General features: G+C 42.2%; 1 protein-coding gene across 1 annotated transcript in view; it reads right to left on the minus strand.

Moving 5' to 3' along the window:
- LOC121950377 (A disintegrin and metalloproteinase with thrombospondin motifs 20) overlaps window positions 1–17,635 on the minus strand; it is a 98,930-nt gene extending 81,295 nt beyond the window's left edge. The window contains exons 1-4 of the mRNA XM_042496359.1: window positions 17,545–17,635; window positions 17,021–17,382; window positions 11,912–12,080; window positions 41–294 (exon numbers count right to left, since the gene is read on the minus strand). Of these exons, the coding sequence (XP_042352293.1) occupies window positions 41–294; window positions 11,912–12,080; window positions 17,021–17,382; window positions 17,545–17,635 (876 nt within the window). The remainder of the gene's footprint in view (window positions 1–40; window positions 295–11,911; window positions 12,081–17,020; window positions 17,383–17,544) is intronic.
- Window positions 17,636–18,167: the final 532 nt, after the last annotated feature.

Raw genomic sequence — 18,167 nt, forward strand, 5'->3', positions numbered from 1 at the left:
GAGACAAAATAATAATTTTTAGAAACATTGTTTTACTTACTACTGACATGATTGTTAGGATGTAGTGCTCTAGGTTGCGTCCATGGTGACGCACCATTTTGGCATCTGCCGTCACCATCAGCTCAACGTAGCGAGGGTAGGAGAGGAAGCGCTTGCGTCTGCGTGGTAATTTGGGGTGTGTGCTGGTGGAGTTGTTGTCATAAATTTGCTGATCATCTATTGTGGCTTTGAGAGAGTCCAGCTCCTCTCCCATACTCCCTCTGCTTTCAAAGGCAACCGGCCTCTTGGAGTTTTCTGTTTGAAGAAAGAAGAATGATGATGAGTGATGATGTGGAGAGGAAAAGATCTTTTGGACTTTTTCATTGGAATCAAAACGATTATGTTGGAGAAATGCACTATCAAATACCCAAATTCTTACACACTGGACGGCCACTGCTTTATGCTACAGAGGCATTTCATGAGAGGGCATGGTACATCTACAGTTAAGAGCCAAAGGTTTTAGCTTAGCTGAATTCCAATGACATAACAGAAGCACACTGGACTTCTATGGCAAATTGCTGCCATAAATTATTGTGTCATTCCAGTGCTCAGGAAAACAGTTGTACCAAGAGACACGGGGTCAGTGGTGAGCTTTGAAAATAAGAGTTTTTAGGTCAGGCAATGTGCACCCCTTCAGAGTGTAAGCCACACAAACAGAGAAAATCCCATGACGACATTTAACCAACTCATACAGAAACTAGCCTCAGTGTGCAATCTACAAAATGTCATAAAAAAATCCTCAAATTATCCCATCTCTCTGACCCAGTGTCGTATCTGAAAATTAAGTAAAATGTGGACAACTATGCTGAAAGGTAACATTAAATACAATGTATATATGCTTCCAGATTGAAACAACTCCATTTACAAGCTTGAGGTGAATGCTTTCAACACCAGCCTCAGATGAGAGGGAAAAAAAGAACCAGGACAACAGCCATATACTGTGCATACTCAACTGGCATTCTCTCAGCTGAACTGCACGTGTTGAGCTGGCCATGAGCGATAGATTCCTTCACCATGACAGAGTGAAGTTAAAAGAGGGACACAGAGCAAAGAAACAGGCTAGAAAAGCATGGAAAGCTTGTTTCATCGGAGGAAAGGAACATCTGCAAAGGTTAAGGACGAAAGCAGATCTAATGTCACATATGTATGTGACAGATATGAACATTAGTGTCCACAGGGCTATTTCTTAAAGGAATACTCCTCCAAAATGACCATTTGTATGTTAATTACCCTTCCTGTGTTACCTTGAATGCATAAAGAAAACTGTGTTTCTTGCATTTCTCCACTGTGAACAAAGAATCCAAAAACAGAGAAAATTCTTGATGAATTAAAGTCTTAGCAGGCCTTGTATAGCAACAAACTTTCACACAGCTCATGTAGTATAATCCAAGTCTCATTTTTCCAATCATATGTCCAGTACTTCCCAAACACATGCGGCCCTGTTTTACTGTGCTTGAGATTATTTATGCCGAGGTGTTTTAAATAGTGAGGTTTTAGCAAAAACGCACCTGTTTTGGAAGTACTGAACATAAGACTGGATAATTAAGACTAGGATTATACTGCATGAGTAATGTGTGAGTTTGTAAACAGATGTTTTGATATAGTTTTGCTGTTGTTAAACCCGGACCCCTGTGACCTCAATTCACCAAAAATGTTCTCTGTTTTTGGATTCTTCGTTCACCGTGGAGGCATGAGGGAAGTTTTCTTCTGGAATTAAATGTAGCACAGAATGAGTAATTGATATACAAATCATTTTGAGGGTGAAGTATTCCCTTAAGACTGTAGCCTTGAAGAGTTTGGATAGACAACCACAGGTAGGGTAGGGTGAACAAGAGTGGAGACAGGTTTTCTGCTCTTCACACAGGCAAAGTCCAAATCGCTCAAAAATAGAGTTCATTTTGTTTGGGACTAAGAGCTGCAGTATACATGTATCTTTAACTGACCAACAAACTACCCCGCACTGAAAACTGAAGAAAAATCTCCACAGTATCATCAATCAGGTTAATGATGAACACATCAAAAAATCATCTGTTTATTCTGATCATCAAAATGTTTCAGCCGCAATGGTTAATTTATGAGCATTGGATGGATTTCAATAGCCATATTGTGTTGAAACAGGCCATCTGAGGACTAAGTATTTGCACACAGGCTATTGTGCTGTCCAGATTTGCAGTGATGCATTGCCACATGTGAGACGGTGTAAGAAAGACTGCTTGCAGTAGTTTCTACCATCTCTCAGCCAGGAGAAGATGGATTTCAGCAGCTAGCCGACAAAGTGAAAGATAAATGTAGCAGGAGCAGATAGTAAATCATGCGAACACACAGACCTGTCAGCTGTAAGGGCACAGTCTGAGAATTCTTTGACAATTTCCTTTTCCATCACAGCTTAAATGCATTGCTCATTATTTTTAAAAATACAGGGACACATTTTTTACATCCACAACTCATATTTAAACTTATTCATTTGGCCAAAATGGACTCAATACTTTTTTATCAACAGTCATAGCTTTCTGCAGTGTTTTGTGCTGCCTTTAAAGAAGTATGCATACTTAGAAAAATAAACAATTTTGACAAATAAATTATACATAAAATGACATTCATTAAATAAAGGGCTTTTTAGTAATTTATGACTATGTTTACGAGCCAAGCATAGTTTGGAGTCCGTCATTCTAAACAACACCCTCAACTTTAGATAATCCAAGTATAGTGAACAGTTGCTTTGTCTTCTATAAACTCAATCTTTCCATACAGTCACACAGAGAGAGACTGTGTGCAACTGTTGCGTCAGAGAAAAGCAGAAAAAAAAGAGAGAAAACTTGTTGGACGCTCCAAGATTATTCAAGTGATGCCCCCAGCGGGCACGCGAGGCGGAGCGTGACTCCCTGGCACAAAGGCGCACAGCTCTTGCTGCCGTGAGGCCCAGCCCCATGCCAGTGCCAGCATCTAAGTCAGCGCCAAGCCTGTCTGTGCCCGTGCACACAGCCCGGGCAGCTGGGCCAGAACAGAGCTTTGTATTTTCCAGGAAAAATCTCTCTGAGGCCAAACCCACTACACTAAACCCCTTAAACAGACTCATCACTGCAGACAGTCTGACATCAAAGGGATTATCAAAGCACAGAGGAGTAACTACATCTACAGAAATTGGTGTTAAGTCTCAGAGCAAGCGAGTGTGAGATGAGAAGAAAAGAGAAGAAGAAGAGGAGGAGGAGAAAATATGGTCCCTGTTATAATAGCCTTTGAATCAGTGCAGATTAGCCACACACAACCTTTCCCAAATCGCCTTAGGTTCAAATCCCCCTCTCTCTAGGTAGTGAGCTGCTACTTACACCATGAGAAGACAGGGGTGACTGCCCTGACCCGCTGGACATACAGAGACATGACATCTCCCTCCAGGCATCGGACATCAAATCAGCAACACATCCTCATCTCTGGATTTTGCATGTTGGAATTGATTGCAAAACAAACTCTGATACATTCAATTTCTTTGTACAAGAGCAAGTATTTCTCAACCTTGAGCCTATAAAACCGAGCTCCAGTGGTTCCTCATAATGCAGAACAATAAAGTGACCCCTGCACGGCATGAGTGCATTTATAAATGTTGTAATACGTTTGGCTCCAATATGCACATGGCTGAAACAGAACCACACTCACTTTTCTGCTCCAACGCCTGCTGAACTCATAAACATGCTTTTTTATTGTCCTGCCAAAGGATAATTAAACACAACCAATATTACTAACAGTGTTTGTCTATTTACTCAGTAATGTGACTGCATGCCAAGTGCTCCACACAGATTTTGACTGAAAGGTTTCATACATATTTAAAGATCCCAGTTGGGTTTGAATGCATGCATATGTTTACACTTATTTACATTAATTCGCAAACATTCTCAAGTATGGAAGCATTTTCATGGTTTTTTGTGAACTTTCTGTTTTGAGTCCATTCATGTACATCCAGCCTGTCCTAAAGGATCTCATTGAGATTTCATTCTAGATCAAAGAGCTGCTCTTTGACTCTCCTTCAGCTCTCTGTCAAAAGTATCAATGCCAAGGGCCCAACAATGGGGAACACACATTTCATTGTTGAACTAATTAACATTCTTTTACAATGGCCCGCTGAGAGTTTAGGCGCCCTGTTCCCCAGGGGCCAATTAAATAGACAGTATACCTTACATTGTGTGTAGGTACCGCCTCGGTCCTACTGTATACAAGGTCAGACACTCTGGTTATCGACAGTCCAACTCGAGGGGAAAAATGTTGAAACTCGTGCAGACAGAGGCACAATTAAGTTCAATTCTGTGGCTAGACAGAGAGAAGCAAAGGCAGCTAATTGTTGCTGCTGAAGAAAGCTTTTAAAAGTGAAGTGGCGTGGCTTTTGACCTCACTGGAAGACGGTGAGCTTTGTACACTAACAGTGCTCTCGGAGATCAGTTGTTATTTTCAGTTCAGAGACATGCTTAAGACAGCATGGCGGTCAGCTGAAGAATGTGTTTGGAGTAGCGGACCTCCCCTGAGGAGACAAAACACTACTTATGGATCTGGACTCCTAATGATGGGCAGGGGCCTGAGGTGTTTCCTTTTGCCAGATTCAAGCTGAGAGCTTCTGACCATAGGATTTAAATAAATTCATCCAAGCAGACTGTAGATTACAGGACTGATGGTTGAAGTTATTAAAACTAGAAGTCAAAGAGAGCATACCTCCACCAACCACCTCAAAGACTCCAAAAGTATTTTAATTTGTTGTTTAAATTATAGAAAATGTTTAAAAAATTGCATCTGGGTCTGCATCCAAATATACATGATATTAGGCAGTTGCTCTGATTGGCTGTTTTCCTATAATACCAACTGTTTAAAATCTAAATGTCATGTTTTAGAGGACTGCATCAATTTGGAATTTGGTTGCATCTGAACAATTCATTCAAGAGTAATGGAAGTTGAAGTCAAAGATGCCACGTCTACAAGAGAGTGACAACCAGTTACAGGCATTAGGTGGTGAATAGCAAAATGCGAATAGGACATTTTTCATCATAAGACAGAATTTATTTTGACTATAATGGTGCCATTTGAGCCATACTACTATCAAAAACAAATCAGTGCCATCTTGGTTCATGGCCACTCTTTCCATTAAGTTGCAATCAAATAATTTAAAGATACAGTTTGTAGCTTTTAGGAAAATAACTGTTTCTATTCTGCTAAAACTGCCACTTTGTAATAGAAGCAGTAACAGAATATTGATTCATATTTGATCGTTGCTGCCTGTTTGACCGCAGTTCACGGCATGACTTACATAATTGTCAGCTGCGTTAGGGACTCCTCAGGTCTGATTGGTTGTTTTCGTTCACGCGCAATAAGGCCTATAAAAATGTTATTTATTGTTATTTATCTCACTTAGTGAATAAAGTAACAGAAAATATGACAAAAGCTATTTTTTAGCTTAGCTTAGCTTAGCTTTTTAGTTTAAGTTACTAACTACAGCTTTAACTAGTTTTTGACACAAATAGGACCAAAAAGTTCCTTTCTTGATGAAAGTAACTAATGGAATTGGATTAACAAGGACATGTAGTGTGAGGACCTGATTTGGGATTATTTTAAGAATAGAGCTCCTCATTTCTCTTCTTTATAAAGGCATGGTCTATATCCTTATTGCATAAGAAATTCAGTTTGAGAGAGGAGGTTATGGTTAAAAGTGTGAAGTTGAAGTGAGTGGCTTTTAAAAACCAACATTACAACAACATTATAAAAACAACAATTAATATAGCATCTGACTTTGGCGGCTAACAAGAACACTAAGAGGGGCACTTAAAGGATAATTCTGGTTTATTACAACCTGGATCTTATTTTAACTCTTTGCTCACTAACTGCTGGGAAGAGCATCGCTGAGTCAGACAAATGGCCCTTGCAATAAAAATGTTGCCATGCTACCAGATCCTAGATATTACTTTATATATTATCATAGTAAGGATGGACAAAACTATCGAAATAAGACCCAGGTTTAAAGTCAGAAGAAAGTTAAAAGCGATAATGCACCTTTATCGCAGGCAATGCGGATGAAGTCATTACATCTCCCAGATTTTCAAACATACCAAAAGTCTATTTAAGTCACTGAGACAAACAGTCCTGCGTTGACAAAGCAGGTCTGACGTTTTGACTGATTTCTGGCCTCTCTGATGATAAACAGCCAAAGCTGCAGGCGATGACACTGATGCTTCACTGGCCAGCTCACAACACTGGCTCTCACCAGTCCACCTCAGTGGGAAACTGTCGCTCACCTGTCACCCCCTCTCACCTCTGACTGTCACCATGCCACCACGCAGTCAGTCACTGTCACTCAAGTTGCTCTTACCATTCCAATCAGCCCCCATCTGTTAAGAATGCCCAGACAGTAGACAGTGGCAGAAAATAGCCCCAGCTGGAATCTGTCACGGGAACTCCCGAGACAACACAACACATTGGGTTCAATAGGGCTGAGGCCTCGGGGCAGGCAGACACATGGCTGCTATTAAAGTTATAGACTGTCTGTAGTTGCCTGGCCCTGTTCAGCCTTGTCCAGAGTATCTGTTATCTTAAAATCAGATGCCAGTGTGTGCAATTGTCCATATTATTAGCTGCTTGCATCAGCTGTCATGCAGTGTTACGAAATTTGAGGCAATGATGGGACAAAAGCATCAAGCCTGGGGGGAAACTTGCACATTTCACAAAACCAACACACATGTTGGCTCAAGACTCACAGTCAGTGCATGGCAAAACACATTTTTCAACTCATTTGACAACTACATTATCATCTTGGTGTTCCAAAGAAAACGTCCATTCGAAAGGACAATCAAAAGACAAAGAAATCCTGATTGTTTTTCTATGTAGGCGAAAAGCAAGGCAGTGAGTAAGAGAGCTACTTTAAAGAAGCAGGTGTAAAAGAAGAAAGGCGGGTGGTGGGAGTCCGGGGGGAGAGGCTGGGGCCTCTGCCAAGCTCTGCAGCAAAACCGACAGGAACATGCAGTGCAGGCCAGGACTTCTCAAACACATGAAGAAAGAAGCTCTTTGCTCCATTCCTCTGCACTGCTTCGCTCAGCAATTCCCAATACTCAGCGTGACACTTTGTCCACTGACAGGCCAGGGAGATGACATGCACTCCTGACACACACTTGCAAGCAAACAACATCTCTGCATGCACACAAAAAGCCCAAAACAAACTGTTTCTCTCTTGCAACAATAGGTACTTCCTGGAATGGGGGAGGTTCAATCTAACCCAGGGGGCATGAGGGCACAGAGCAAGCCTAAGCCTTTTGGAGCCATCTGACACTCAGAAGCTCCACACCATCTCAAGCCACACCCTAAAGGTGAGAGAGGTTGTCTGAGTGATCAGAGCCCGTCCATCACACCCTGCCCAGCCACCTTTCCTGACCCCTGTCAAGAGCCGGAGTTAAGAGGAAAACAAAGAGCTTAATGCATACATAGTTCCAAGTGAGGCCCAGCAAATAAGCCATTGAGCCCAGTAACCACGCACCTCTAGGAGGGGAAAAAACTCAAGGTCACATCCACCCGTCCAGTGAGTGACTCCAAACAAAGAGGGAAGTGAGGTCACAATCAACAAGTGCTTCCATTCACATACATGAAAGCGCAAAGGGAGAGCGGGCAGCGATTCAAGTCGGCTAGTTCAAACCCCAGGCGGGGGAGGGCATTTTTTCCATGTAAATGAACCCATTGACCAAAAACCTGATGCTAGCATTTGAACTACCATGTATACACAGTGGGCACCAAGGGGGGAATCCTATACAATGATTGTGTTGAGGGTCAGAGGCCACAGATGCCATGTGTGCCAAGTATTGCTGCATCAAAGCCAGTCACTTCGCTGTCCCAGCTGCCCTCAGTTGGCCATCAAGAAATCGGGTGAGCCGACACTGGAACACTGGTGTTTGGGTTTACGGCCAGTGACGTTTGCTGTCAAGCTGTCTGTATTCAATTCACTGTTTCAAATTCAGACAAAATATGACACCCCACAGCTTTGGAAACACAGCCAACATGTGTGAGAAAGAGATACTGCACAGCTCCCCTTGCCTCTGTCTCTTGCTTGTCTTCACATGGATTTTAGAGAGCAAAGGGGAAGGAGGCAGAGAGAGAAGAATCTGCCCCTATCTGCAGCCACCCTCATCCCTGTGGCTATCTCTATCGAAGGACGACGTTGGGATTCACATGCAAGCTGGGAGACAGATACCCCGTAGAATGTGTCATTAAAGGTCGGAGCCGTGTTGTGATTTTAGCTCAGTAAGCTTCTTCCCTTGAGGCTTTTAAAAGCCAGAAACAGGCACAACAAGGCACTCTGTGACGTTAAAACATTAATCACCCACTCAACAGCTATCTACACTAGAGGTATTCTAAACAGCAAGGGAAGCCACCCAGGTTGGCAGACAGAAGACTGATACAGTTGCTCAAAATGTCACTCAGTGAGAGCAGATTTCAGGGTCATGGTGTTCAGATTCTTTTATTCATTCTTTCAGGGTTCATTGTGGTTTCTAGTGTAGCAATTTTCTGATTCACTCTGTCTGATTTGCAGTGTTTTTTGTATAGTCACTCTTTGGAAACTTTACAATGGTAAGATATTTTAAACTCACATCTATTGCAGAGTGGACACACACAATGAGGAAAAGCAGCTGAAGACAGCTATATGGCCATGTCATGACTGCTGAAATAACAAAACATAATCTTCCATCAAGGTAACACTTTAAAAGCCCTTATCTTTGCACTTCTGTCTCTGACACTTCACAGGTAGTGACGGCACATGTACGAAAAAGTCAAGCATTTGTAGGTGTCAGAGATGACAAGCTGCAAGAGCTAAAAAACAAAAGTTCATCTTTGCTAAGTTCATGTGGAAACATAGCCTTCCTCTCCTTTCAACACATTGTTGCAGAGGTGTTCAGGCACTGTACAAACTCTGGAAACTCTTACTGTTCAATAGATACAGAAGTTGTTGTTTTGGCACTTTCTGTAGCACACTGAGGCAGAACTATGTCACATCATATCTGAGGGAAAAGCTTATCTCATCAGAGGTATCTTTCTGGTGATATACATTTTGCTTCCTGGAGGTCTGGTTGATAAAACACAGCCTGTTTCATCTTTGTCGAGTTCAAAAGGATGTTTTCTTTCGTATAGAGAAAGACAGGTAAAGAATAATAATCACCACAGCGAGTAAATAGGTCTTACAAAACACTGCCTGACTAGCAGATTAGAGGCTTTTTTTTAAATGTATGTATTTAAAAGGGACATAGCATATTAATGAACATCGGTATAAAATTCAAGTATAAATATGCCGAAGTTAGCATGACTGCTAATTTACATCTGTAGTCTCTTGGCGGGTAACAGGAAAAGAAATAGGGAGAGGAAGAAAAGAAATAAAAGAGAAAAAAACTACATAATTGATACAGAGGGCAAAGTGCATTAAAAGTGAAAATGTAAACTGTATGGCATAAAGTGCATGGTATAAAGTGCATAAAAATAAAATGGTGCAAAGTGCTTTATCTATGTGCAGAGAGTAGAGTTCAACATGTGCATTGTGAGTCTTTCTCCATTTCCATGTTTTTGGACCAACGGTAATAGTTGACATGTTACAGAACTACAAGGACCATAGAGCTTCAAACCTCTTCAAAGTCCCAAACCTGCCAAACAACTCAGCACTCAAACTCCAGCTCCCAATTTTGATTTAAGACAATAGTCCTCTTCACAGGAACATATGATGTGGATAAAGAGAGAACAAGAAAAAGAGAGATGGCCATAAGATGACTGACCCTGACAAAGAGTGCTTTTACAGCTCCTAAAAAAGAGGAGATATTGGGAAAGGAATCCGCCCCCCTGCTAACACCACGGGTTCTCCAGTATATCATCTATGTGATGATATAAATCAGAAACTTTTGTTTCTTAACTTGCTATATATAAGTTGGAGGGTTGTACTGAAGACAGAAATGCACTAAACTGAAATAAAAACCTGTTGCAGACAAAAAAAAATCATCTATTAACCCTACAGTTATCACTTCATCTAAATGTAGTCCAGTACAAGAGTCCAACAAAAAAATGATACATTATAGGAGGTTATACTGCACATCTTAACATTCAAACATTGATCAGAAGGTAGATTTTCACTGTAATCCAATAATAAATGTATGTAATAATAAAAAAAGAGATGCTGTATCATCTTTGCTGTAATGTACAGAAAGGTACAATGTACCTTTTCAGGACACAGTCCAAAAATACAGCTGCTTCAAGATCCTTTCCTCACCTAACAAGAATTCTACTTGTTGGTCCTGTGTTTCCCAACACGTTTTTTCTCTCTCAGTAATTAGGCTGTGGTTAGGAGCCCCATACTTAGACACTGATTTAGTCTGATGAGGAACATAAGGAAAAGAAAGACAGACCGACTGTGCAGACAGGGAGCAGAGTTGAGACAAGAGAAGGGAAGAGCTAGAGAGTTAAGACTGAGGTGCACGGAGCTGGATGTGTGCTATATTTTATCCAAAAGGCTTTAACACGTTAAAAAGTCCAAAGCAAGCCGGGAGCAGCCACTACAAGTGTTTTGCAACCGTAACAACACGTGCCGAGCCAGTGTTTATATCTAACCTGCTAGTAGCAGCGTGTACTGCACTCCTTCCCATAAAAAGACAGGAAAGGCCTGTTGGTCTTGGCTTAGTAGGGCCTTCAAAGAGCACATTTATCACCACATCTGGAGAGGGGCCTATCTGATAAAGCTGAGGAGCCGCAGCCCGGGACACCCCACAGTCCTACCCTAGTTCCACTGATTCTTTTAATCCTGCTGCTCATTGTTTACCTGTAGCTCTTTGATGGGAACCTACAGGTGTCTCATCCATGGATGTATCTTCCAACCCTCAATCTTCTGCTGTACGCTGAAACATTTCTACAATACAGGTTTATGGTTGGGATTATGCGATGAAAAGCCAACATGTATCTCATTCAGGATTAAGTAGATATGAAAGGACAACTGCTAAAACATAAAATACATACATAAAATACAAACATAAAACTGAATGATGATAATGGATGTTCCCGGTACATCAAGTCAGGGTCATTCACCAAGCCTCCATTCACAATTCTTAAGAGAGAGTATATTTAAAAGTGCCTCAGAGTGGGGGCTGAGAGACCCTCCAGATTTCCCAGTCTCTGTTTACCACACACAGACTGGGAGAGTGAAAGGGCAAAGCATATTAAGGAGGTATTGACCTGGCCCATCAGGTCAGTCCAAGTTCTTTAAACCGCCGCCTCACATAATGGCCACCACGAGGCGACAATGGCTGGGTTCAGACAACAAGCAAATCAAGTGGTCTGCACATAAAAGATTTATTGCATCACGCCACAAAGGCCGCCCATGGAGCTCCCTGAGAGGACGACTCTGAGGCCTTCTATCGCGGTGAACTCCGCTCGGTTAACCCGCTTTCTCTTGAGGGCCTCTCCACCACCCAAAGGCCTCAACCATAAAAATTCAAATGAAATTGGGGGAACTTTTAAGCAAACCTCCCATGCGGAAAACCTCTCCAGTTCTTTTCATCAGGACTCCAACCTGAAAAGTAATTATTCCTTCCCTCTGAGCTACAGACCTGGGATTGAATGCTCCTGCAGAATGTGAGTGAAAACACTAGGCAGTGCTGGTATTGCTTAATTAAGTTGAGTTTTCAAAAGAACCCCTTAATCAAGCTGAAATATTTTGGGTATACTGTGAGCCAAAGATCGTGACTGAGTATAATTTCCATTTCAGGACAGTGTTTATTGCTACTGCTCAGAAAGTGAATGCAGGTCATCAGAAGGTAAGTGTTTGTGGGTGAAAGTCAGACAGACAGTGGTTACAGGCAGTAAAGTTAGGCAATCTGTAGTCTGTTACCTGAGGCAGCACAGGGCTCTGTGTTTTTTTCAGTATGCGAGATGTTCTTCTTTCTCTCGTGTCGATAGACAAGATGAGGTTTGTTGTGTTCTTCATCATATTCTTCCCCCGCAGCATTTAAAAGAGGCTCCAGGAAGTATTCACCATGTTGTGTTGTAAATGTTCCAATCTAGAGCAAAAAAAAATAATTTTGTCATTGATGGCTTTGGTATGAAGCATGCACTTGCATGTGTGCATACTGAACCGTATATGTGTAGGTTTCATTTACAGATTAGAGCATAGTATCATTCAGAGAGGTTGCTGTTCCACTGCAGTCATTCAGCCCTTGGGCCCTGTGCACATTATTTCCATGCTTTTAAACAAGGTCTGTTTTTTGACAGGTGCACGTGGAAAGAACAAGCTGACTCAAAAAGGTTGAGGAACATCTATGACAGCTCACTATCACTCATTGTTGACACTGTAACCATGAGAGCAACCAATCATGAGACATTATAACCCTTTCATACATTTATCAATGCAAACGTAAGCCGTTATTATTCAGTAAATCATTTCACACCTTCATGCAGAGGCTGTTAAGAGTGCTTGAGTTGTTCCGCCTGTGAAAATGCGTTTCCCCTAAAAAACCTGACACTGGGACGAGTGACATCATCATACATGGACAGAGCTGCTGACAGAGGAATGCTAATATTGATTTGGCAGCTCAGTCCCTCACAAAGCTTCTTAGCTCACCCAGCCATGAGGCACAATGGTGTTTGTATGGTAATTTCATGCACACACTTAAACAGGATATTGGACACTGGAATGTTTTCTTTAAGGCAGCATTATTCCATAACCATCCCCACGAGTGACGGACGTTTGACAATGGAAAACATACAAAACGGATATGGGGAAAATGTGTACTAACTGTATGTGTACCTTTCCTCTCCCCCTTTCAAAGGGTGAAAGATTAGTTGGCTCTCACACATGAAACATACATCCTCCAAAGTGTGACAGGCATTGAGTGCTACATGTGCTCAGCGCTGCAGAGTAATGAGCTTGTAAAAACAAGGCACCAAATAGAAGCATCCACACCACTGAAGAAAAAGATTGCCTCAGAGCATCAATGTTTGTCAATGTGTAGTACTTATAAGGCTTCCTGCATTATTACTATTTCTCCAGTTCTGACAAGTCAGTGTGGAAGAATTAAAACTGCTTCTGCAATGCATGAATGAATCAAAGTATTGACAGAATCCAGTTACTGTGTGTTAGGCATGGCAGTGTGTGCTGATAGTATTTGCACAAACCTGTAGGCACTTTTTAATCCAAGAAAAATTTGGTATTTTTCAACCTGGACCCTATTTTACCATATTTTTGAGTCTAAGTGACTAATGGGAACAACAATTGATGAAATTGGTCCAGTACTGAGTGAGACCGCTATGGACAGTGGCAGCAGAACAGGCTGCCTTGTAACCATTCAGTGCATGTTTGCATCATCAATTTACCTCAACTAAAAGTGCTTGTTTTTGCCTTTGACAGGCTCAGATTATTATCAGAAGAGTCTGTCAACATTATGGAATGGAACCCCTTCAAAAACAGACCTTTTTGTTAAAGAGTAAGATAAGATTTTTTTGTAAGAGATTTGTTAAACCTGAAATAACCCCAAAATCGCTATCATCTTAACCCTCAAAGAACACACTTCCTTCAAAATTGACGGAAACAAAATGAAACTCACGTAAACCGTCATGGTTCGTCCATCAATCAAATTACCAATTTAGATGTGAAAATACGCTGGCTTTAAACATACTAAAATGACTGGTGGATTTGGTAATAGTGATTTTGGGGCTGTTAATGGTTAAACAAAAAGGTTCTTACTCCTTAACAAAAATATCTCTGTAGCGGTCTTTTCAATAAAGTTATCAGACACAGAATAGCAATCTGGGTCTGTCAGTAAAAAAAACATGTACTTTTATTGGACATTGGCCACACTGCAGCCTGTTTCACCCCTGCCGCCTGCAGTGGTCTCGCTCAATACTGGACCAATTTCAAAAACTGTTGTTCCCATAGGTCACTTAGATAAGTGGTGAAAGTGAGTTGCGGCTCCATTCTGAATGGACCAGTGACTTGTGAACATGTCAAATTTGTAGAAAACACACTATATTTTGAAGAACAGTGAATTTCCGGCACAGAGCTTCTATTTTAAAGTATCATTTCTGTTTATGCTAGCATTATGTTTTATTTCTTTGTGTTCTGCACCAACATGTTGTTTACATTTGTGGAAAAAAATGAACGTGCTCATTTTTCTTATGTGACCTTAAACAAATGACTACGGAGAAATATGGACCCCGTGGCTGGATCAGTTGGGAACCTAAGACACAAAACAACAGAAAACAGGGTCCAGATTGAAAAATGACAATGTTGCAGCCTTACTACAACTACCAGTTGTAGTGATCTACATGTAATAAATGATTCATACAGTGTAACAGCAGGTAGATGTTTACCTGTATCTTGTAAATCACTATTTATGATGAGTTAACTAATTAGATGATTGTGGCGGAGGCTTTCTAAAGTTCTCATGTGGCGTTAACAGAAGGCTGAACGGACAAATGCTCTCTTTAGTCAATGGAGGGGGGCAGAGTTTCAGCGTTTCCCAGCATTAGCTCAGCAGCAAATCTGGCAAAAGTTTGGACAGACACAATGGTTGCTGTTCAGTAGCGGGTGCTGAACCGGACCTTACAACTGAGGGACTCCTATTTGAAGCGAGGTCGCCAACATGACATGGATGGAATGACTGTTGGCACACATCTGTTTTCATCAAATCCCACAAAGACACTTTCAAACCCGGTGGGCGCTGAGTCATTCGAAAGTGACGCACAGTTGCAGTCAATCTCTAAAGTTAAATAGGACACAAAGGTGTCATGTGCCTGATCTTTACACAGAGGTACATCGCTTGGTGTTGGAATGAAGACAGCCTCATTTCTCAGGACAGGCTGACTCACCACACACTTCTATTATGTGAGTGAGCTGAGAGAGCGAGCTCCTTCAGGGACATTTCCCACGGTGCAAGCAATCCTTAAGTTCCTCACACACAACCTTCATTGGCAGTTGTCTCCTCTTCACAGCATTTCTCCCCTTTTCTGCCCGTCACAGCTCACTTTGAAAAGGCCAAAAGCTCCTCAACCCCGCCTCCCCCGCAAATCCCCCCTGGGGACAGCTTTGAGCAACTCTGGACGAAAGGGGAACCTGCTTTTTCTAGAATGACCCCTTTGTTTTAGGGCTTAATTATTCCTTAATGACCTCATCCCAACAAAATGTGCCGGCCATTAAGCCCCAGTGATCAGATACGGACACATTTATGACCCAATAGCCTCTGGTGCTGTCTCTATTGTCCTGTCATTCTAAATGAGTGATGATGCGGATAAGCAACAAAGATTGCTTGAAAAAGGATGCAAACATGTTTGGATAAGCGAGTCATACATCAAAGTTGGGCAGAGGGGCAATTAAAGGCTTATTACCCAGATAATTCCAGCATATCTTGTGTCTTACATTACTATACAAACATGAAAAAACACTTTATGTATATTTCTCCAAAGCTACACTGAATGCGAGGTAAGATCTTAAACACAATTATTTTTTTTATCTTACCAGGTTTCTTCTGGAGTGCAATCACTGTATGCATTGTCAATGTGCTAGATCAACATGCTATCCTTGTACTGTACACAGTGCACCTATCTAAAATAAGGATTATGTCACTGATAGGGGTTGTGATGGGGAGGGAGACTCCAAGGCCCTCCTGTCTGAGTTGCTGAGGCCAGCCCCCACCACGCAGAGTCCACGCTAGAATCCGGCTGGCGCGACTGAGGTCAACCCCCTGCCCCTGGACCAGTAACCTTATGTGACCCATGAAGTCATCCCCTTCAACACTCATCAGACTCTCTCACACCGGAGTCAGCAAACTAAAGGACATAGGCATCAGCATCCTCATGGTACAGCTAAAACAGGTCCATAAACTCATTATTACCCAATAACTCAATTACAGCCCTGTGAGATCTAGAATATGTGATAAAGGGCAATCAACAAGCAACAGCTGCTTTACACTGAATGATAATATCTGTTGTTTGGGGCTGTTTGCCACTGATGATTACATTCATTAACAGCTGATATGATGATTATTTTTCCCATAAATCAAATACCTCTTAAGTCTATGAAACATGGAAAAATATGAAAAACTTCCCATCACAAGTTCCCTAAACCCTAACTCTTGCCTAACAAACAGTTCTAAATGCAAACATATCCAACTAACAATGTTTTAAAGTGTAAAAAAGTACATTTGAGTCGCTGAAACCAGCAAATGTTTGCCATTTGTGATTGATAAATACCTTTGAATTTTCAGTTAATCGTCTACTCTGTGTACTAATTAATCATTTTAGAAAGTCAGCTGCTCTTGCATTTCATTTTGAAAAGATGTAGAGATGTCCTGTGGAAGCAAAGAAGTGGTTGATTAGGTAAAAGCACAAGCATGACCTTAAATAACTGCACATACTGCAGATTCAACCCTGTCTGCAATTCTAGTGATACTTTCTTGAAAATGCGTAGGCTTTGTTTCAACAGTGGGAGGGACAAGTATAAAACAGAGGGTATGGGGATCCTCATCCAGAAAATTTGGTGCATCAAACACTTAATTTCCTGCATCCTGTGTGTGTATGTTTTAACGAACAAATGTGTGCAATTTCTGCATCCATTTGTGGTGCAAATGTCTTAAATTGTCAAAATAAAAGTCCTGCCAAAGTGCAGCAACCTCAGCTAGATCTGATCAAAGTGACAATCTTGCTCATGAGCACTTGAGCTACAGGATGGAGGTTTGTTGTTTCATCAACCCCACTCACTAACCACCACGCAACCTTGATGCCCAGACTACACTGTGCATCTCCCCACAGGCACTGAACTGCAGTGCTGCGCGCACTCCTCCTCAGTGACATTAGCCCAGTAACACTTGCTCTTGTTACACTCCTGCACACTTCACTTAAGCTGCGGGTTACGGGGGACATGCATGGATGGAGGCCTGTCAGCATCGCTTGATTAAAGCGACTTAACAAAAAATACGTTTGAAGGTAGTGAAAAGTCAATACTCACAAGGCCAGTGCACAGGCTGAAGACGGCAGGGTAGTCGCTCTTGGCGTTGACTTGTCCGCGGAAAAAGCAGTGGCGCATATCGCTCGGGTCATGGAAGTGTGTGTCCGTGTCGTTGCTCTGTTCCGCTCCCAAGTGTGTCACTGTGTAAGAGGGGGCGATGAAGCTGGAATCTGCGGTCAGATTGAGATGGAAGCGTTCCCCAAATGCATCAATCCTGTAGTGAACCCGTAAACCCGACAGGTCATCATTTAAACTTCTCCGTCTCCTCCTGTAGTGCAATTTGTGGGGGAATGATTCTCCGAAGTCATTCACACGGAGCGGAGTGATGATTTCATACGATGACAGCTGCTTGATGAAGCTTTCTGCAAAAAACAGTAAAGAGAGAAAGTGGTGGCATTAAGAGCTCAATGTAATAAATGCAGCTGCAGCCTGACAGCGCACCAGGCATCATTCCCAAACACCACAGATCACTGTTCAAACACCTCCGACACTATCACTTCACCGCAATCACAACAAAACGCTACCTTGTTTCGGATGCAATCGGTGTTGCAAAGTGTCCCGGACAAGCGCTGACAGATGACACATTAGTCCAACCAGCCAGATTGCAAACTGCATGATTTCCTCCGCGAAGAAACCTCGTCTCCAAGGCTGTACCCTCTGTCTCTCCCGAGCGGCTCCCCCTCTCCCTCTCCTTTTCCCCGGCTTGTCAGCAACAGGTCGTGGGATCCGCGGAGGCTCTCTGCAGCGCAAGTCTTGCAAAGTGCACTGGCCTCATCGCATTACTAAACATGCAACCACTACCCTCTATAAACGACAAGTATTTATGACACATTCATCCCGCTGGCAAAAAAAATGCTGCCTAATGTAAACTGCAGTCTATACTGAAAGGAGGGATCAGTGCCAAGTACGCTTTCCCTTAGCCATCCCTAGAACACCCCGTGCACCCTAAGCACTCACTAGCCGCGAAGCAACGCCCCTATAGGCTGCCGAGCCAATGCTGAGTGCGCCACGACCACCACACACGGGGCAGGCTGGAGTGCTGCAGTGCTAAAAAGCCCGAGCTACAGAAATTCATTTCAGTGTGCGTGTGTGTTTAAGTGTATACGTAATAGTAGTGGAATAGTTATGAAAGAAAGACGAGAAAATT

This window comes from Plectropomus leopardus, chromosome 11 (assembly GCF_008729295.1).
Source record: "Plectropomus leopardus isolate mb chromosome 11, YSFRI_Pleo_2.0, whole genome shotgun sequence".
NCBI lineage: Eukaryota > Metazoa > Chordata > Actinopteri > Perciformes > Serranidae > Plectropomus > Plectropomus leopardus.